Here is a 20,549-nt window from a genome sequence, read left to right as displayed (position 1 = left end):
AAGTCAACTTTCACCCGATACAGCACTTAATCAGCACTGATGAATCAGAAGAGAATTTCCCTCCCCTCCTCACCTTATCCACTTCCTGAATACATCAGCAGCCCCTCCTCTGCCTTCTGTCTTACCACTGTAAAACTATTCCAGCTTATATATCTGGAGCCAATTTCCATACTTGTGCAAGAGAACTGTTTCTCTTTGTCCTATTTGGAACACTGCTTTGTCATTGTTTTTCTCTCCCACACTATCTTTTGCTCTCTCTACTAGATTATTCTCATGAGCAAGTGAGCATGTCATTGTTTTCCTTCATCACTGTTAAACCCCATTTCCCTATCAACTCAGCTGCAAAGGTCAGTAAGAGGGTCCTTATCCTTGGCTTTGCACATGAAAGGGCCCCTTTTGTGCTTTCCTAACAGACCTTTGCCCTTTGGATGATTACCTGGTCTGCTCATGAGTGAATTACGTGCTCTCATGGTGAACATCTGCCCCCCGGGTAAGCATCTCCTGGGCCAAGAAAAAGTGCAACTCACTGCAGGTACTCTGTCCTTCAAGGTCTCCTGCTCAGATTGTTCTCAGTCCCTTTTTACAGTTTTCATACTCAGCTTCTCTGGGTTGTTCTTACTCAAATTGCCAGACTACACGCTCCGAGGTTCATGAAATATTCAAAGGAATTATCACTTGTGGGAGTCTGGTGAACCCAGAGATGTACACAAGCTCTTAACAGTATGGGCTGGAGGCAGTATTTGGAAGGGAAGGGTGTAGATCACAAGTCCTTTCCCTGCCCCACGTCATAGCCCAGTTCCCCAAACCTAAGAGTTCTAATCTGAATCTGGCTTGTCAAGGATGTGTCAATATTTATTTGTCATTGTTATGGAAATGATATATTTAGTAATTTGCTAGCTTGATATATAACTTTTGCGTATTTGTAAATATTGTATGTAAGCCTCCATTTTGACTTAGATCCTGTAAATGTTAGGTATGTGGCATTTGCCAATCCTTTAAAAGAAATTTAAAGAAATTCTTTGCAGTAAAATTTTACCATAAAATGGTTTAAAGCTCCAAATGCTCTCCTAAAGCTTTCAAACATTCTCATATCAGGTTTTTGATCTTCACCATCTACTGAAGCTGCTGCTGTCAAAGTCCCTGATAATTCACTCAGTTCTTGGTCCCCTGTCCTCATATCACTTGATGTTCCAGCAGCATGTGACACCCTGCCTTTCCTTCACTTTCTCCATATTGCTTTAGGATTCCACAATCCTTGGCTTTCCTCCTACCATACTGCCTTGTCTTTATCAACTCTGTGCTCTTATCTTGCACCTAGCCTCTTAGTGATGGAAATGCCTGGGCTCCATCCTGTGCATCTTCTGTTCTCTATATTCACTCCCTTGTGAGCATCTATTAGACATCCCTGTGGTCCATCCAGTCTGGACTCTACAACTGATGATTCCCAAGTGGTCTCTCCAGCTCATACCTCCTTTTTAGTTTCAGACTCTACTTGACATCTCCACCCAGATGTCTTACACATGTTCCAGCCACAGCCATCTCCATCTCAGTTTATGGCAACTGTATCCTCCAGTACTTTAACCAAAAACCTTGGAGTGTTTTGGAAGCATTTTAGTCTTCCAGTCTATTAGAAATCATATTGGCTGTACATTTAAAACATACCTAAAATGAGATCATAAGTTGTTTCTTCCATTGGCACCACATGGACATAGCTGACTACTGCAATAGCCTTCTCATGGATCTCTCTTTCATTCAGTTCTCAACATAGAAACAAACTGACACTACTTTCGTACGACAGATCATGTCACTCTGCTCAAGACTCTGCAATGTCTCCCTACTTCGAAGTATTAAAAACCACTAACAGTATTCATAGCTCTATATCCTTTAGGCCCCTCACTCTCTGATTTCTTCTCTTACCACTTTCTTTCTCACTCAACTCTAGACACATTGGTCTCCTTGCAATTAATTCCTGCAACACATCAAGTGTCGATGTCCGCTCCCGGCCGGCAGGAAGGACACACGACAAAGTCTGGCAGTGGACAACCTTTTTTTTAATTTTCCTTCTCCGTACAGCCTGCCCTGGGATCGCTCCCAGCCGAAGCCTCCTCTGGTCCGCTCCCCGCGGCTCCTTTTGGGCTTTTACTTTTGGGCTTTTTCTTCCCCCCCAGGGGTGGCACCAGTATATATACGGATACAGTGTCCAATCATGTTAAAGTAAGCAAGGCAAGCTGATTGGCTAACATCATCAGTTGCCAGGCAGACTATATCGTTGAGCGGGTTGCTTACGCGGTAAGCAGGAAACTAACGTGCTCGATGGGAGGGGTAATCTACCTCAGGCTTTACTCTTTACTACAGGCCTCACGTCCGCCAAGTGAGGCGACCGGGCTCGGGGCTGCGGCTCCCAACAATCAAGCATGTTCCTGATGTAGCCTGTTGCCCTGTTTGTGCATTGGGCTGTCCCTCAGTTATCTATCACCTCTTCCGAGTCTGTTTAAATCCCACCTCTCAGAAAGGCTTACCCTGACACCCTTGCTTAATGCTACAATCTGCCTTCACCTACTCTCAGCCCTCCTATACTTTTCTATTTTCCATAACATTTATCACATTCTAACATTCCATACTTTATGCATTTATCATGTTTTCCCATATCACCCAAAAGAAATTTCTGTGATGATGTAAGTTTTCTGTGTCTGTACTATTAAATATAGTAATCACTAGCTGCATGTAGCTACTAAGCATTTGAAATATACCTAGTAAAACTAAACTGAATGTTTAATTTTAGTCAACCTTAATGAATTTAAATTTACATGGCCACATGTGGCTAGTGGATACCATATCACATTTGGCTTAGCATTTGATGGCACAAGAGCAGGGAACTTTGCTTCACTCATCAATGTACCCTAAATCGCCTAAGAGGATCTGATATATCATAGGCACTCAATTAAAAATATGTTTATAAACATATTATCAAAATCTGAGGTCAACTTCTCCAATGTTGTGCAACCCATTACTGGAAGAGGCAGTGTCAGAATCCAGGAACTCATCAGTCAGGACTCACATCTCCTTCCCTGTATGTTAAGGAGAGTTCTCAGAGTGTGGGCAGAGGCCTTCTGACAGCATAAGCATAGGTGAACACATGGCTGGTCCTTGTGATTTTATGAACACGTTTATTGACACATACAAGTTAAAGAAGCAAACTATCCATCCTGCACAGAATCTAAACTCACCAATATCTGTGCTAATATTCAGTCTACTAAGATTCATTTGCAGCCTTCACCACAATTAAGGGAAGACTTTACACAGTCATGGTCTTGCAGAAGGAGGATGTTTCCAACCTGTGAAAGTATTGTGTCTTCCTGATGGTGAAGATGAGGGCACATTCGAGCATCTGGCAATGAAGAAGTTGAGGTTAAAGAACATAATGCTCTATGTAACTGCATCCTAGAATCCCAGTGGAATCACAAAACAGTCGTGGAAATTCATCTGACTTGCAGAATGAAAATATCATATAGTTAGTTAAAAACTGAATGATATTTTTAAAAGCTATTTTGGAGATGATACATAAAAACAGTCATGATACCAAATCAAGATTTCAAACTATTTTTTCCATAGTATCAATGCTTTCAGTTGTGCTAAGAAGCAATTACAACCCAGTGGCCCAGTAGCACCAGGGTGGTGCACCAGTGAGAATGGCCCCAGTGGCTTAGCAGTGATGGGACACTTTTCCAGGGGTTCTTACAAAGCCAGAAGGTAAAACCAATCTGCCAAGAGGAAACTAACTGCATATAAGTTCCTGGTATATGGTGGATTTTGTTATATAACTGTAGAGTTTGTTTGTATGGTTAACGGAATCAAATTAATAGTTATTACAGTTGGTTGTTACTATACTGAGCTTGATGCTATTATTATTGCTACTTGTACTACTTTGGCCAGGATGTCATACATGTTGTAACCAAATTTTCTCCTTCGTATGACAACACTGTGATTCTCTGGGGGTAATAACCATCACTATAGTCCCGTATGAAAGGACAGAGTGGAAAGCCAAATAGATTACAACTTCTTCCTTAACAAATTGGGAAGGTTGGTTTTTGGGATAGCTACAAAGACAAAGAATCACTAATACCTAGAAGACATCTCTAAAGACTAGACATTTCCTAGGGAAGCCTTGATAGTAGTGATAAAGCTATCTACCATAAGAAACTTATAAATACCAATATAGAAAATAAAACAAAATAAAAAATAGAAAATGACAACGTGCAGAATCAAAATGCAACCCCAGATCTCTAGTTTACCCAGGATAAATCAATGAGATAGAAAAAAATCAAAAGACACACATTGGAACTTTCTGAAATGATAGCAGCAGAAGAAATAAAACAAATGGGTATGATTTCTATAAAAATAATCTCTCAAGTAAAAAACAAAATTGCAATCATAATGAAAAGCATGCCCAATGAATCTATATCAGACACTATAAAAAATAGAGGAGCTTAAAAATGATGCAAACCATGAGTGCTCAATATAGGAAAGAAGTAGAAGCCATGAAACAGATCCAAACAGATATCCAAGACATTAAGATTCCATTGAAATTATATGCAACAGATTGAACAAAGGCAAAGACAGAATATCAGATCTAGAAGACAGAATTGTGGTTAGTGACTATGAAGAGAAATATATCTTAAAAATAGCAAAAAAAATCATGGAAAATCAATCCAAAAGCTCTACAATGAAGCAAAGAAGAACAATATAAGATAGAAAGAAGTCAATGAGAAAGCCAGAGATCGTGCAAATGCCATAAAAACTCTCTTCACAGAAGTAATGGCAGAAAACTTCCCAAAACTGGATTAAGAATTTGACATACAAATAAGTGACTCCAAATAGCCATGACCAAAATAAATCTACAGGGCAAATAATAATCAAGATTCCAGAACCTCAGTGCAAGAACAGAATATTAAAAGAAATAAGTCATATACAATGAAAAAAAACATCAGAATAACAGCAGATTTGTTAGCACAAAACCCTTAAGCAGAGCTTGCAGTGAAGTATTTCAAGCCCTAGAAGAGAATAATCTCTAACCCAGATTGTTATATCCTGTAAAACTATCTTTCAGAATTAATGGAGAAATAAAATACTTTCATAACAAAGAACAACTAGGGCTGGGGATTTAGCTCAGTGGCATAAGCGCCTGCCTTGCAAGCAGGCAGTCGTGAGTTCAATCCCTGGTACCAATGAAAAGGAAAAAGACAAAACAAAACAAACAAACAACAAAAAAAAAAAAAAAAAAGAACAACTGCAGATATTCATGACCACCAAACCAACTCCCCAAAATGCTCTGAAGGATGTTCTAGAAAAAAATAAGGAAGATTACCAAGAATACCAAAAGAAAGAAGCCACAGTCAGGGAAAGCAATTAAACAGAGTGGAAAGACAGGGTACCAAAAACAGGAAAATAATAAGGATAAGCCAATATATACTAGTTATTACCACCGATGTGAAAATGGTTTAATTCACCAGTCAAAAGAAACAGACTGGAAGAATGGATCAAAAAGCAAGATCCAATAATATACTGCATCCAAGAAATACATTTAACTCAAAAAGAAATTCATAGACTGAACTGAAAGTCAAAGGTTGGAAAATAATATTCCATGTAATAAAAACTCAGAAAAAAGCAGGGATAGCCATTTCATTCACAGACAGTGTAAACTTCAAGCTGAGACTGATCAAAAGAGACAAAGAAGGTCACTACATCCTTGTTAAAGGAAAACTCCAAGACAAAAAGCTAACAATCATAAATATATATGCACCAAATACTAGTGCACCTACCTACATAAAACAACTATTAATGGACATGAAAAGTCAAATAAGCAACAACACAATTGTAATGGGGCACCTGAATATCAACTGTCATGAACTGACAGATCAAGTAGACAAAAAAATCAACAGAGAAATATTAGAACTGAAACAAACTTATGAAAAAATGGATGTAATAGATCCCTACAGTTTTCCACCCCACAACATCAGAATATACATTCTTGTCAGTTGCACATGGGATGTTCTCCAAAACAGACCACATACTAGCCCATAGAATATGCTTAAATAAATGCAAAGGAATTTAAATTATCCCATGCATATTATCTGATATTCATCTGCAATGAAATTGGAAATAAATAGCAAAAGAAATCACAGAAAATACCTGAAAATACCTGGAAATCACAGAATACACACTTGGAAATTAAACAGCTCCCTCTTAACCAATTGGCCACAGAAATTAAAGAAGAACTTAAATGGTATCTACAATCAAATGATAATGCCAATACAACATACTGAAATTTATAAGTCACAATGAAAACAGCCTGAAGAAAAACATTTATCACAATGAAGTCTCACATTAGGAAAACAGAATGAAGTCAGATTTAAAAACCTAATGTTGAGCCTGAAGCTTCTGGAAAAAGAATAACAAACCAAATCCAAAGCTCATAAAGGGAGGAAATTATAAAGATTAGAGCAAAAATTAATGCATTCAAGACTAAGAAAACAATACAAAGAAACAATGAATTGGAGAGCTGGTTCCTTGAATGATTAAACAAAATTGATAAACCCATAGCCAACCTTATAAAAAAAGAAAGAAAAGACTCAAATTCATGCAATTTAGAATGAAAAGTGTGAAATCACAATGAATCTTGTAATTTCTGGAAATTCAGAAGGTCACATACCCACTTTGAGAAACTTTAATAAGATGGAAAACTCACAAGAAATGGACAGATTCCTAGATAAATGTGAATTTCCAAAACTGAATCAAGAAGGTATAAAAATTCTATATAATCCAGTATCCATAAAGGAAAATGTAATTTAAATGAAAACATAATTTAAAAAACCTATCAGCAAAGAAAAGTGCAGGTCCTCGTGGATTTACTGCTGAGTTCTTCAAGAAATTTAGAGAATACCTAATGCCACTACTGATGAAACACTTTAATGTTATTGAAAAAGAAGCAATACTCCCAAACTTGTTCCTGGAAGCAAGTATTACCCTGATGACAAAACCAGAGAGGGATTCAACCAAAGCCAAAAGAAAAACAAAAAAACTCCCAAAACTATACAGGTCAATCTTCCTAATGACCACAGATGCAAAAATTCTCTATAAGATACTGGCAAACAGAATGCAGCAAACCATCAAGCACATTATTCATCACGACCATGTAGGATTCATCTGAAGTATGCAGGGATGGTTCAACATATGAAAATCAATAAATGTAATATACCATATTGACACAACCAAGGACAAAAATCCCATAATCATTTCAATAGATGCAGAAAGAACGTTGACAAATTCCAACACCCATTCATGATTAAAAAAATCCTAAATAAAATTGTCATAGTCTTTAGTTCAATCTTATAAAAGCCACTTATGAAAAAGCAACAGCCAATATCATACTAAACAGTCAAAAACTGAAAATTTACACTCTAAAATCAGGAACAAAAGGAGGTCCACTATTAGCACTCCTATTTAATATAGCTCTGGAAACATTAGCTTAAGCAATTAGATACGAAAAAGAAATAGAAGGAATAAAGACAGGGAAGGTAGAAATTATTATTTGCAAATAACATGATACTCTAAATAGAAGACCCCAAAAACTTGTATATTTACTAAGCAAATCCATAGCATAGTTATACACAAAATTAACGCTCAAAAATCAATAGAATTCCTGTACCCAAATAACAAGTGCAGTGAGAAAGAAATTAGGGGAAAAAGCACCCTCCACAATATCATTAAAAAGACAAAACACTTAGGAATCAATCTAATGAAGGAAGTAAAATATCTATACATTGACAATTACAGTACTCAGAAAAAAGCATATCAAAGAGAATATAAGAAATTGGAAAGCTATCCCTTGCTCATGGGTAGGAAGAACCAACATAGTAAAAATGGTCACACTCCCAAAATTAGTATACAGATTTAATGCCATTCCAATCAAAATACCATCAGCATACTTCACAGAACTAGAAAAAACATTCCTAAAATTCATCTGGAATCAGAAGAGACATAGAATAGCAAAAATGATTTTAGACAACAAAGGCAAGCCAGGAAACATCATAATCCCTGACTTAAAATTATCCTACAAAGCCAAGGTGAGTTAAAAACAGCACGCTACTGACAAAAACAATGCTGGAGGAACAGACCTGAGGATCAGCAGGACTGATTACAAGACGCAGAACATCTCCAAACATAACCAATCACCTTATGTTTGACAAAGGAGCCAAGCATATTCACTGGAAGAAAGACAGCCTCTTTAATAAATGATGCTGGAAAAGACTGACTTTCCATATGTCAAAGACTAAAACTAGATGCATGTTTCTTATCATGCACTAACCTAAAATCAAAATGGATCAAAGATCTAAATATTAAAACAGAAAGACTAAATCTGCTGGAAGAGACAATAGGTGTAGGCAAATGTCATGAACAAAACCCCGTTCACACATGAAATATAAAGAATCAATAATTCAACAACTAGGATCTCATCCTGTTAAAAAGCTTTTGCAAAATAAATTACAGAGTGAAAAGACAACCCATAGAGTGGGAAAAAATTTTAGCCAACTGTCCCGCAGACAAAAGAGTAATATCTAGAATATATATAGAATTGAAAAAATAGACCAATCCAAATTTACAAATTTAGAGCCAGGAGTTTAGCTCAGTGACACAAGTGCCTGCCTGGCAAGTGCAAGGTCATGAATTCGATTTCCAGTACCAAAAAACAAAACAAAACAAAAAAACCAAAATCAAATTTAAAGATGAATACACACCTCTCAGAAAATAAATACAAATGGCAAATAAAAATATGAAAAATGTTCAAAATCACTGGTTATTAGATGCAAAATAAAACAATGTTGAGATTCCATCATACTCCAGAAAGAATGCCAATTATCAAGAAATCAACTAATAACAAATATGGGCAGGGCTGTGGGGGAGAAAGAAACAATTCTTCACTGTTGGTAAGAGTATATACTGGTGCAACCACTGTGGAAATCAGTAAGGAGATTCCTCAAAAACTAGGATTAAAGGTTCCATTTGACCCAGCTATTTCCCTGCTGGGTATCTATCTTCCCAGAAGAATTAACTTCACATCACAGGGATATATGTGCACATATTTTTTATAGCAGCACAGTTTGTAATAGCTAAATCTTGGAAACAACCCAAATGCCCATCAGCTGAGGAAAGGGTAAAGAAGATGTGGCTTTTTTAGCACAAAGGAGCACTACTCAGCCATAATGAAGGATGAACTTGAGACATTCCTAGGTAAATGGATGCATCTTAAGATCATATTCGTAAGTGAAATCAAACACGTGTTTAAATATTGCATTGTTTCTTTGTTGTGACAAACAAAAAAGTTAAAGATCAAAGTGTATAATAGGCATTGTGAAGTAGGAAGTAACTGTTCAAAAGAAGGGGCAGTAGTGTGGGAGAGGGGGAAAGGAAGGAATGGAAAAGAAAAATAAATGATAAAATAAGGGTAAAATGGAAGCAAAGCTTTGTAAATAAGGCACAGAAGCAGTGTTGAAAAGAGGAGAGAACTGAAAAAAAGAGGAACCAGATATATCATGTACAAGTACAAATTCCCTATGATGAATGTGATCACTATATATATGTCAATAGTACCAATAAACTTAAAAAATAAGAAATTACAAGTGCTTTAATTAACTGCAATAATACTAAGGTTTAGGCAATATTCTGCTGGTATTAACTGCCCTGTTCCTTAGGATCTTAGTAAAAGTGCCAAATTGTTATGTCTATTTTTTTATTGCAAAGTAATTTGGCACATATTTCCATGCCAGTCCTTACAGTGACACTTTTTGCAGTAGCCAAAAGATGAAAACAACTCAAATGTCTACTGACTCATAGACAGATAAAAGACACGGTATACACATACAAGAAAGATTATTTAGTCTTAAGAAGAAATGAAATACACACTACACCATGACTGAACCTGGACAATATCCTGCTAAAAGAAATAAGCAAGTCACAAAAAGAGAAGCTGATGTTATATATATATAGTGGTTAGAGCATTCAAATTTGCCAACACAGAAATTACAATAATGACAGCTAAGAAAAGAAGGGAATGGAAGATTATGGTTTTTCTTGTTTCATGGGTACAGTACTCAGAATTTTAGATTGGAAAAATGAAAAATTCTGTAAATGGATCATAATGGTGGACATCAATATTAATGTATTTAATACCATAAAACTGTACACTGCACATAGTCAAAGTGACACATTTTATGTTAAGCATATTTTGCCGTAATTTAAAAAACCCAAAACTTCAGCGTGTGGCGCTGTGACACTACATGGTCACGTCTGATCTAGAAGCTGAGAGCTGCCAGCAGGCTGATCAAGAAAGCACAATGCAGGGGTGTTCTTTGTAATTACCGCCACAGGTTTCTGTCACCCGTATTTCAACCTGCAACTAGCACTTGGCATTGAAATACTGAAAGTCAGAAATACATTTTCACTGGTGAAATTAGTAGTCTGTTATTTATCACGGTGAAAGTCAGACAAGGGCTCTCATTAGTAAAATTAAAAGTATTCATTATATGGGGGTTCGCATAAATATTTTAGAGACATTTCCCATACCTGCTTCACAAGAATCAAATCCAACTACAGCCTTTACTCTCAGAGATGATGGTCTTCACTAAATCTCAAAATGGTCGTATACCAAGCCAGGAACACTCAGGGGTCCTGGATCCCTGATGTTAGCTGTAGGGTGACAGAAGCTTTGTGACAGTCTTCAGTGACTACTTTGTGCAAAAGGTAGGGCCAGGGCTCCTCAAAATATAAAACTGGAATAGGGGGTAAGCTCTGTGTGTAAGTTTACTTGCTATTAAATGTTTTCATAAATGTTTTATATATTACAGTATTTGACATTTTTTTTTCCTTATTACCTGTCAGTAAGGAAACCCTCACCTTAGAACCTCTTCAAAGACTGCCATGACTATGTTCTTTTACTCAGAAATGATTCTAAGAGTCAAGTTACACATGGCCAAATCAGTCAAAAAATCTGTTCAGAACCACCAGCATAGAGGCCAGAGGGAAATTCTAGTGTCAGAGGACATGAGTAACTAACCATGAAGAATTATGAGTTTTAAGAATTCACACTGAGATGGTTTAGTTGACCCTCCTCTCTGATTTAGAGATTTAAAAAAAATTGGTATTCAGAAATGTTAAGTGATCTTCCCAAGTGCAAACTAACTCCTTCATAGAAAATAAATGAAAACCTTCAATATCATCATTTAGAAGACACTAATTATTAGGTAGTTATTATATTCCAGGAAGACTACTAAGTGATTTAATAAATTATAGATAGTTTTCAAAATATCCCTACCAGACAAGTAGTACTATGATTCTCAGATTTCAGAGGAACTCCAGCTCGAGTAGCCTCGCCAGCAGATGTAGAGCATACCTTGTTCACACTCTGTGGCACTTGGCATTCCTTGCAAGATTTTGCCTGTCCCCTGGGAAGAGTCCGAGTGCTTTCTTGGCCTGCATGAAGAGCACCAGGAAGTGCAGGAAATGATGCTTCTGTGTTCAGTCTCAGGCCCAGGAGGGAGGATTCTCGCCTCAGGTGGGTTACCTCTGAGGCATGTTCTCCTCTGGGCCAGTCAGTGGCACACGGGAGCGACCTCCTTGATAACATGCTGATGTCGCCTCCTTTCATTCTCATGCATTTCCTCACTCCCTGCCAGTGCTTCCTGAGATCAATCACCTTTCAGATAAACTGTCTGACCCTGATTCTTGTCTCAGGAAAGGCTTTCTAGGAATATGTCCAAGGCAGTCCTGGGATTTCCCCAAGGTGACTCAACTAGCTCTCAGGTCACAGAGTTGGCAAAGTGAGTCCAGGTCTGTCTGAATTTGGGGTTCATGCTTTCTATTCAGTTTTATTCCATTCCATCTTCCTTCTTGAACAAGTAGAAATAAGACAGGAAAGAAGATACAGAAAACAGTTTTGAGTTTTCTAAATGATTTGTTTGATTGACTTCTGAAGACCTTGTGCCCTCAGAGGTTATGCTTATTACTTTATATTATAACAGTATGGAGCTGATTATCTTAATAATAATCAAAAGGCTGACTTAGTCCATGTGGTTGGTTGAATAATGGTCCCTATAAGTGTCTGTATGTAATCCCCAGAGCTCGTATCTGTCATCACTCTTTGGCAAATGGCACTTTGAAGACGTCATTAAGGATTCTGAGATGAGGGATATCTTAGGTTAGCTGGGTGATTCTAAGGTAATCACAAGGTCTGCCTAAGAGCAGCCTGGGAATCAGAGGAGACGGCCATACGCTAGAGAAAGCAGAGACTGCAGTGAGGCACTGTAAAGCTGGAGGAGGAGGCTACCACAGAAGCTTAACAGGTGAAGAAACGGGCTCTCCCTGTGGACTCTCCAGAAGGACCCGTCCCTGCTCACACCTTGACCTCAGTCTGTAGATGTCTGACTTTGAACCCCAAGATCTGTAAAAGAGCAAATGTGTGTTTTAAGCCAGTAAGTGTAAGGTGATGTATACAGAGGAAACAGGAATCTAGAACAACTAAGCATTACCACTGATAACAAGAGACCTATTTATTCAGTACTTCCCATATCTAGAAATGGTGCTCATGGCGCTGGGTGTTTTCTGTGGACCGCCTGGCTTAATACCCCCAATAACTGTTTCAAGGGTATCATCTTTGGTGTCCTCACTTTGGAAATCAGGAAGTGACACCTACGGATGTTAAGAATTAGCCTTAAATCACATAGGCCTGAATATAGCCTTTGGAAGCTCTAAATCCTATTTCTAATTAGAATCTGAATCCTTGAAATGGTAGGTAAAAAGAGGTAAATGGAAGGACACTTTTGGCCAATGCTGTACGACGGCCCACCTTTCATTAGGTGTAGCATGCAGAGAAACAGCAACACACACAATGTCCTCATGGGACACAAAGACTCTCCTCCTCCTGCCTTCCCCATCACAGAATCTCTCTCTGTTCTGTTCTAGATTCCTGGAAAGGGGCAGCTTAACCTGAACAGAATGGTTGTACGGAGGTACTTTAGTGACTAGCTATTTGATTTCTATGGTCTCCTTAGCTTCCAGCTTCTATCAGAATTGAATCCACAAGAATTTCCCCCAGCAGCTTTCTCTGAAATCAGAAGTGGCTCTGCAAGTGCTCTTACTTTCTTTTCAGTTTGAGTGCATTTTCATTTTTGAAACCAAAAGCCCAGGAAATCACATGATTTCAAAGGGAGCAGGATTTGGCTATGTCATCCGCCTAATGATATCATGCTTTATGTTTTTCTAGAACAGCATTTACCTGTTTTCCCTCTTTAATACCCAATGTAAGGTGAACTGTCAACAAAAAAAAAAAAAAAAGGAAAAGAAAAAGGAACGAGGAGCATGTATAAATAAAGGAGGACCAAATGAATGAAGAAAATAACCCGTGAGAAGGAAGAGTGAGATAATATTTTCCTATAAGTTCTAAATTTATGCATTGCCAATCACCCGCCCTTGCACATTTGCAGGACATTAACAGTGACAAGTGTGCTTGTCTATTTGAAACTTTGTAGAGTCATTCTTTAATTCAGAATAGTACATAACTTTCACTTTTCCCATATACATACTAACCTTTGGCTATTTGCTGCCTGGTGCTCTATATCTACAAGAGACATAACACTCAAATCAAGACTCACTTGGAAAGAATGTGTGATTGACTAAGGGTGCCTGCTTAAGACTCCAAAGGGGGGAACTACAGGAATGTTCTATGTTGTAACTTCATATAATTTGATCAGCTGTGTGCAGAACATACTTCCTAAATTTGTTTTAAGACAATGTCATTCTTCCCAAAATTATCTCTACTTTATAAATATGCAGCTACCTCTATTTTTTTTGATAGTTTCATTAAGGTCACAGCCAGCAGATATTTATGCTTTCAGAAACACAAAGAAATAATGACTCTAATTTGAGAATATATTTGAAAGGAAGTTTAAATCAATGTTTGTCAAGGGGTGAGAAATGTTGCACATACCAAGAATCGTTAACAACAATAAACCATTGCCTGACATTTCCCAGCAATTCAAGGGTGCTAGCATATTATTCCAATGAAGTTCTCTGCTGACTCAGAGAATAAATAGATCTTTACCTCCTATAAAATAACTCCGTGAAATGAATGCATATAATTAATCATACAAATATAACTGTATACATTTTAAATATTTACTTAGGAATCTTAAAATAATCGTCTCATTTGTCTTATTTTGAATTTACCCAATTAGCAATCAATCATTTGATTTCATTTTTTAACTTATTTCTTCCCTGAACACAGGTTGGGGCCATTCTATATAAATAATTTTTCACTGTAAGAAAACTACCACAGTCAAAAGGCCAATCTGAACATGGTAGTCATCAATAATGACAATAACAATGACAACTTTCAAATAGTTCTTCGAGTTTATAAAATTTTAACCTATAGTACCTTCTTGATTTTATTTGATATATGTCCTATGTATAATTCCCAATTACAGATATTAAATGAGGCTGGAAGAAGTTGTTTGTCTAGTTATTGAATAAATGACACAAACTTAAATCCACTCCCCATGTCTGATCTGCTGATTTCTCTTACTGCACTGTGAGATTACTCTGACCAGAGGCGATCCCTCCATCCCACAGAATCATGTTTTTCCCCCCTCTAGAATCTCTCGTCTTTCTTCTTATGTCATGGACCCATTCCTCTCTCTCTTGCAACTGTTTGCAAGAGAGCTCTGGTCAACTTCACCGTTTTCATGAAGGTTTGTTACTCTTACTGAATCCTTTCCCTTCTTCTCTTACCAACTTAATACTTATATACAGCCTTTGAAACATTGTGGGTGTGGTGAGAATTTGGAACTAGGAAAAGCTACTTACTCAGAAGAATGTATTTGAAGTTTTTACTTTAACTTAAATGAACAACAGTGAAGTTGAACCCACCAAAACAAAACACCTGACTCTTGTAAGTCTGTTTGGGGACTTTTTGTAGGAAATTCATCTTGGGAGATTTGGCATCTTGAAGAAAAACACCTACTTGTTTTATTAAGCTAAACTTATTGTTAACTGCCCTTAGCTAATCTCTCCCATTAAAATATTTTCTAAATTTTAATTATAAATATGAATGTGTATATAAACATAGACACAAATATATACCTATACGTATGTGCATACACACAGAGAACCTTAGATCATTACAGAATTATGTTTGCTTGTTCCCTTTGGAGAGGAACACGTGACTGTTTCTGGGATCTGACTTGCATAAGACCTTCTATCTCTACAGGAGGAAATGGGAAGGGGAGCTCACTCATCCTTCCAGTTGCTGGAGAACTTTCTCCCTTCAAAGACATATGTGTGGTATTCACTGGGACTCTCTGGGCAAACAGATCCACTCTGAGTGTGAGAGTTCACTTTGAGCCAAGAAACGTCAGTTCCTTTGTGTCATGCCCTAGAATACAATCTAAAGAGAATCTTAGCAAGGTTCTCATATGAGCCGGGGTGTGCTGCCATGGTATGTTATCTAGACTTACCACTCAAAATTAATTCGAGGTATGTTTGAGGAAGGTTTTTGGAAATATAGAGTAACTCTAGAGGAACAAGTAGGCCTTCTGCAGAGTTTCTATACAGAGACGAGGAATATGTCTTTCTCTGATGGACCAAAAGAAGATTGAAAGGAAGAAAAGAAAATTTGATGATGGGACACACCAAAGAGGCTGTCACTGCACTGGATGTGGGAGGGTGGAGACTGACTTCTCAGCATTGACTTCCTGGACCCTGGGACGGTGCTTGGCTCATGGTGCACCTCATTTGCCCAACTAAATAGAAAGCAGATGCAGAAAACCATGATCAAGGAAACAGCGGGCAGTATAAAGCAGGGAAGGTAGTGTGAAGCTCTGCGCAGCACTTTCTTACTCCAGTTCTCTCCACCAGCCTACGCTGTGGTTGCCTTTACTTCTGAAATGAGGCAAGACTTTGAAACTTTCAAACAAACCAGAACAGCTAACTAACAAAGGAAGTAGAAGCTGTGATAATATCTATTATAAAAACGGTTCTAGAAAAATAGAGGTTACGATCACATGCTGATTTGCATATATGTATGCTGAATCAGATTTGCAGTTTTTTTTTTTAATTTTTATTTAAGGAGAAAAGAAAAGAAAGAAAAAAAAACAGTGAAGGGGTACAAGTTATACAGATTTACAGAATAAAAAAATGCGCAGTAGGAAATCACTAGTTAATGGATTACATATTGCCATCTTAGAAATAATTGTTTAAGTCACAAAATTAAAGCTTGTAGAGTGGACATTCCAACAATGATACTGCAAACAGTTCTGTTCAATGATCCAATAATACTCTGTGCTATCATTTTCTATCTTATACATTTAAATATACATGCAGTTATATAGTTTAGAGCACTTTCTTTTCCTCTCTTTTGTACAGTGACTATTACACATTTTGGGTTTCATTGCTCCCACGGTTCTTGTTGCTTTTTTGGAAGAGAGTAAAACCAAATGTGACATAACGGAACAGAATTGGTCAAGTCAAAAGGGTGGACATAATAGATAATATAAAAACATAATACAAGGTGATCAACAATGGTTACCATAATGCCTCCCGCTATTTCTAATAGAATTGCCTATATCATTAGTTGTAATACAATTGAACAAAACCGTAAAGAATAAAACCGACAAAACCAAAACATTGGAGATATTGTAGGTCTTCAAAAGTAGATAAAAGTCAACGAGAATGGGCGTTATAATGAATCTCATTATCTTCTCAGCTGATGCCTAAACTTTCGAACCTGATACTATCCAGCAAAACAGAATATAGGAACCTCAGTCAAAAACAAGATGGTGAGAGTAATACAAGGCTTCAAATCGAGATAATAGAAAGTCAAAGTGGGTTACTATATTATATCCTGCTATATTTTTCCCTTTAATTAAATGGATAAAAATAAAAAAGTAAATAATGGAGTGGAGATTGAGAAAAAGGAGGGCATAACAGCGAAACAGGGCAGATCAAAACATAACCATTTAAGCAGAATAGTGTTTCACCACCAGCTAATCCTGACCCAAAAATAGTTACCATATTGACTCCCTCCCTGAAGTCCTTGAGTACAACTTCATATACTGTAGCATTAAGTATATCAAAACAATGTAAATCCATTTAAGAGAATGACAGCATTATAGAGTATTTAGAATCGACTAACAGAAAATGAACAATGGTCTCTGTATAATCTCCTTGTCTTTAAAAGGTTTTTTCTTATACTATCGTACATAACAAAATCCAATAAGATACAACCTGTTTAGACCATTGGAGACAGAAGAACAAAAGCTAGATGAGACTTCAAAACAAGATGGTACTAAATCAGCATTACCTATTAAGATGTCATTTTCTCCAAAAAAAGCTGTTCCTATCATCCAATCTTCTGTCTCATTTCTGTTGAGCTCTTTTTCTGTCAGTAGCTGTCAGTTTGTCTTCTTCATTTTGTTCTCTGCTCCATTCGTTGTGGCCTCCCCGCCCCTATTTCTGGGTTCTTTGTATTTTTCTTTTTTTAGAATATCCTGCAATACTTTCTGTAGGGTTGAATTGGTGGTTGCAAATTCCCCCAGTTCCTCTTTATCCTGGAAGCACCTCGTTTTTCCATCAATTTCCAGGGACAGTTGTGCAGGATATCTCAATCTTGGCTGTAGATTATTATCTTTCAAAGCTTGAATTATTTCTCCCCATGCTCTTCGTGATTTGATGGTTTGTGAAGAGAAATCTGGTGTAATTCTGATGGGTCTTCCCTTGTAAGTGATCTGTTTCTTGTCTCTTACAGCTTTTAATATTCTGTTCTTGTATTGAATTTCTGGAATTTTTATTATTATATGCCTGGGTGTTTCTCGTTAGGGTTGTAGGTAGCTGGGGTCCTGTATGCCTCATACATTTGAGTATCTTTACCTTTTGCTAAATTAGGAAAATTCTCCTGGATTATTTCTGTGAGTAGCTTTTGTAGTTCACTTGTTTGTGTCCCTACTTCTTCTTTTATGTTCTTAATCCTTAAGTTATGGCTCCTCTTATCATCTTCTTGTCTTTGTATTATTGCTGTGTGTTTCTTTGTTATTTTTAAGAAGTTTTTCATTTCATTCTCCCATGTTTCAAGTCTGCCCTCCAATTGAGATAGTCTGTCCTTAGTTTCTTTCAAGCTGTTATGCCAGTCTTGGGTAGACTTCTTAATTTCTTGATAGTCCCTTTGCACCTGCTTCACATACTCAATGCTTTCTCTGTTTTCTCCATCAAGCAATTCTCCCCTCTTTTTCTGTTCTTCCATTCCACCATCTGCTTTTTCCTGGGTGGTGCTTAGCATTTCTCTAACTATTCTGCATACTTCTAGCTTCAGGTCATTGATAACTTCATTCCTGAATTGGTCTATGAGGCTCTCTAAATGGCGCTTAATGTATATTGGTGCAGTGTCCACTATTGCCTGATTCTCAGGATTGGGGGTTGAGGAGCCTTTTTTGTTGCTTCCCTTCCCCATATTTTCTGTTCCTTATAAAATGTAATCTTACACAGGAGGCCCGGCTTCCCTGCCTGTCAGCCACAGCTTGATCAAATTGCGCTGGCTAGTTGTTCCCGCTCACTGCTGCGCCCCAGGGAGTTGCGGAGGAGGCAGCCTACGCGGGAGTCAGTCGCTCCTCCGGGCCACCGTCAGGCTCTGGGATCTGGGTTAGGCCAGCCTAGGGAGTCCGCAAGCAGTGTCCCTCCGGCCAGGCACCTTTCACCAATCCCGTCCGAGAGGGAAACGTGCGGCTGCAGTTGCCACCGCGCCCTGCTCTTACAGGACTGCCCGCGCCCAGAAAAACCTCCGCTGGAGTCAAACTGCGGTAGGGAGTCAGTTCCTCGCTCACCTCGCCACCAGTCAGCCTTCCTCCCTGTCCGTCGCGTTTCCGACTCCGTTCGGAGACTCCCGTTCCCAGAGCTCGGCGGTCGCGTCTCTCCTTGCCGAGCTGCTGTGGAGGTAGCCGGCCGCCGGGCGGCGGGAAATCCAAACCTCGGTTTCCAATGGCGCGGAGTCGAGCCTCCACACCGAGATTTTTCTGTTCCTATTTTAGCGCCAGGACTGTATTCCAAGTTGGATTCTCTCAGCCCAGTTCGTTCCTGAGTCAGCAGAGCATATCTCTACTGGTTCGTATCTCCTTAGTCCGCATCATTCCTGGCCTCTGAGCCGAGCCTTTAGAGAGTGTTCAGTAGTTGCTGTTGTCTGTCCGCCATGTTCTCTCAGTGCAACCAGATTTGCAGTTTTTAAAGTATCTTTCATATGCAGTGTGTTAAAAATAGTAAGCCAGACATTTAAAAACAACTCTTTGCACATTCATAAGCTGAAAGAAGGAAGCTTAAGGTTGACATATTTATCAAGAAGCCATGCCAGAGTTGACCACTACTGACTTCAGGTTGTTCACGATTACTATTTTTCTTAAGTAAATGCAGCCATAAGAAATCATAGAGAAACCAACTCATGAGATGAAAGCATTTGCCATCTTCTGAGAAGGAGAAGAGCCGAAGTCACTGAGCTGCTTTTTGAGCAGGCGCAGCACAGATCTACAGTTTGAGAAAAGAGCATCAGTAATTTTTTTAAAACAAGAATCCCATTGAGCTCAAATACGAAGCCCCAGGATAATCCATTCCTCTTCCAGACTTCCCAGCTACCTTTCAAAAGACTCAACTATTTGTTCCAAAAGTGGGTATGATAGAATGCACCAAATAATACTAGGGTGCGTTGAATTCTAGGAGGGAAACTTTGTCAATTTAAAGTTTCCTGGACCTCAACTCCTCAACTCCATGAAGAGATATGGAAGTTTCTAGATATGGAAGTGACTACACCCTCTTCTTTCCTTCCCTGTGGGCAGAAAGACTCTGCCAAAAATGTACCTCTGTTTAACTCCATTGCCATAAAGCAAGGTAATAGGATTTGTTGTTCTATTTCTTATGAGTACTCCTGAAATTCCATAAATTCTTCATGTGCCTTCCATCTCCACCCATTAGGCCTGAGTTTTCTAGGAACATAGCAGGGGTGGCCACCTCTGAAACGACTTTTCTGAGTACAGGATTCCTTTGCCAGTTCAAACGACATCTTTTCAATTCTCGAACACTTGTAAGTTTTAGTATGGATAATATCTTGCCCAGTGATTTGGTTATTATTCCTACTATTTCCATTTCTAGAATGTAAACTTGAGAGAAGATCTGGGTTTTAGTTAGAGACAATTTAAAATAACAAAAAGTAGATTGATACTAAACATTTTGAATTGCCTTTCCAAGCCATGTCTCATAAAGTAATAGAAATAAAGTTAGAACTGGGACATGGATAATATTTGCTATAGTTTGAATCTCTAACATTTCATGTGTTCAAACTCTGCCTCACCATAGGCTCTCACCTCCCTCAGCTTCAGTTTTCTCGTCCATTAAGTAAGATTAATAATAAGATGAAAATGGAGAACATTTAGCACTTACTGGGACACAGAACTCAATATAGGTAGTTC

General features: G+C 38.1%; 1 protein-coding gene across 2 annotated transcripts in view; it reads right to left on the bottom strand.

The window, feature by feature from the left end:
• Positions 1 to 20,549, bottom strand: part of Cpq (carboxypeptidase Q) — a 360,271-nt gene that overhangs the window by 38,788 nt on the left and 300,934 nt on the right. The window contains exon 7 of one of the 2 annotated variants that reach the window (XM_063257593.1): positions 16,143 to 19,611. The exons of the other annotated variant lie outside the window; for it this stretch is intronic. Coding sequence (XP_063113663.1) covers positions 19,511 to 19,611 — 101 coding nt within the window. The 3' untranslated portion in view covers positions 16,143 to 19,510. Of the gene's footprint in view, positions 1 to 16,142; positions 19,612 to 20,549 lie in introns of those variants that run through there. 2 annotated transcript variants of the gene reach the window in all.

This window comes from Cavia porcellus, unplaced genomic scaffold, assembly GCF_034190915.1.
Source record: "Cavia porcellus strain 051 isolate PalLab524CR breed Dunkin Hartley unplaced genomic scaffold, mCavPor4.1 scaffold_10, whole genome shotgun sequence".
Lineage (NCBI taxonomy): Eukaryota > Metazoa > Chordata > Mammalia > Rodentia > Caviidae > Cavia > Cavia porcellus.
The sequence above is the reverse complement of the archived record's forward strand: the minus strand, read 5'-3'. Positions and strand labels throughout refer to the sequence as shown.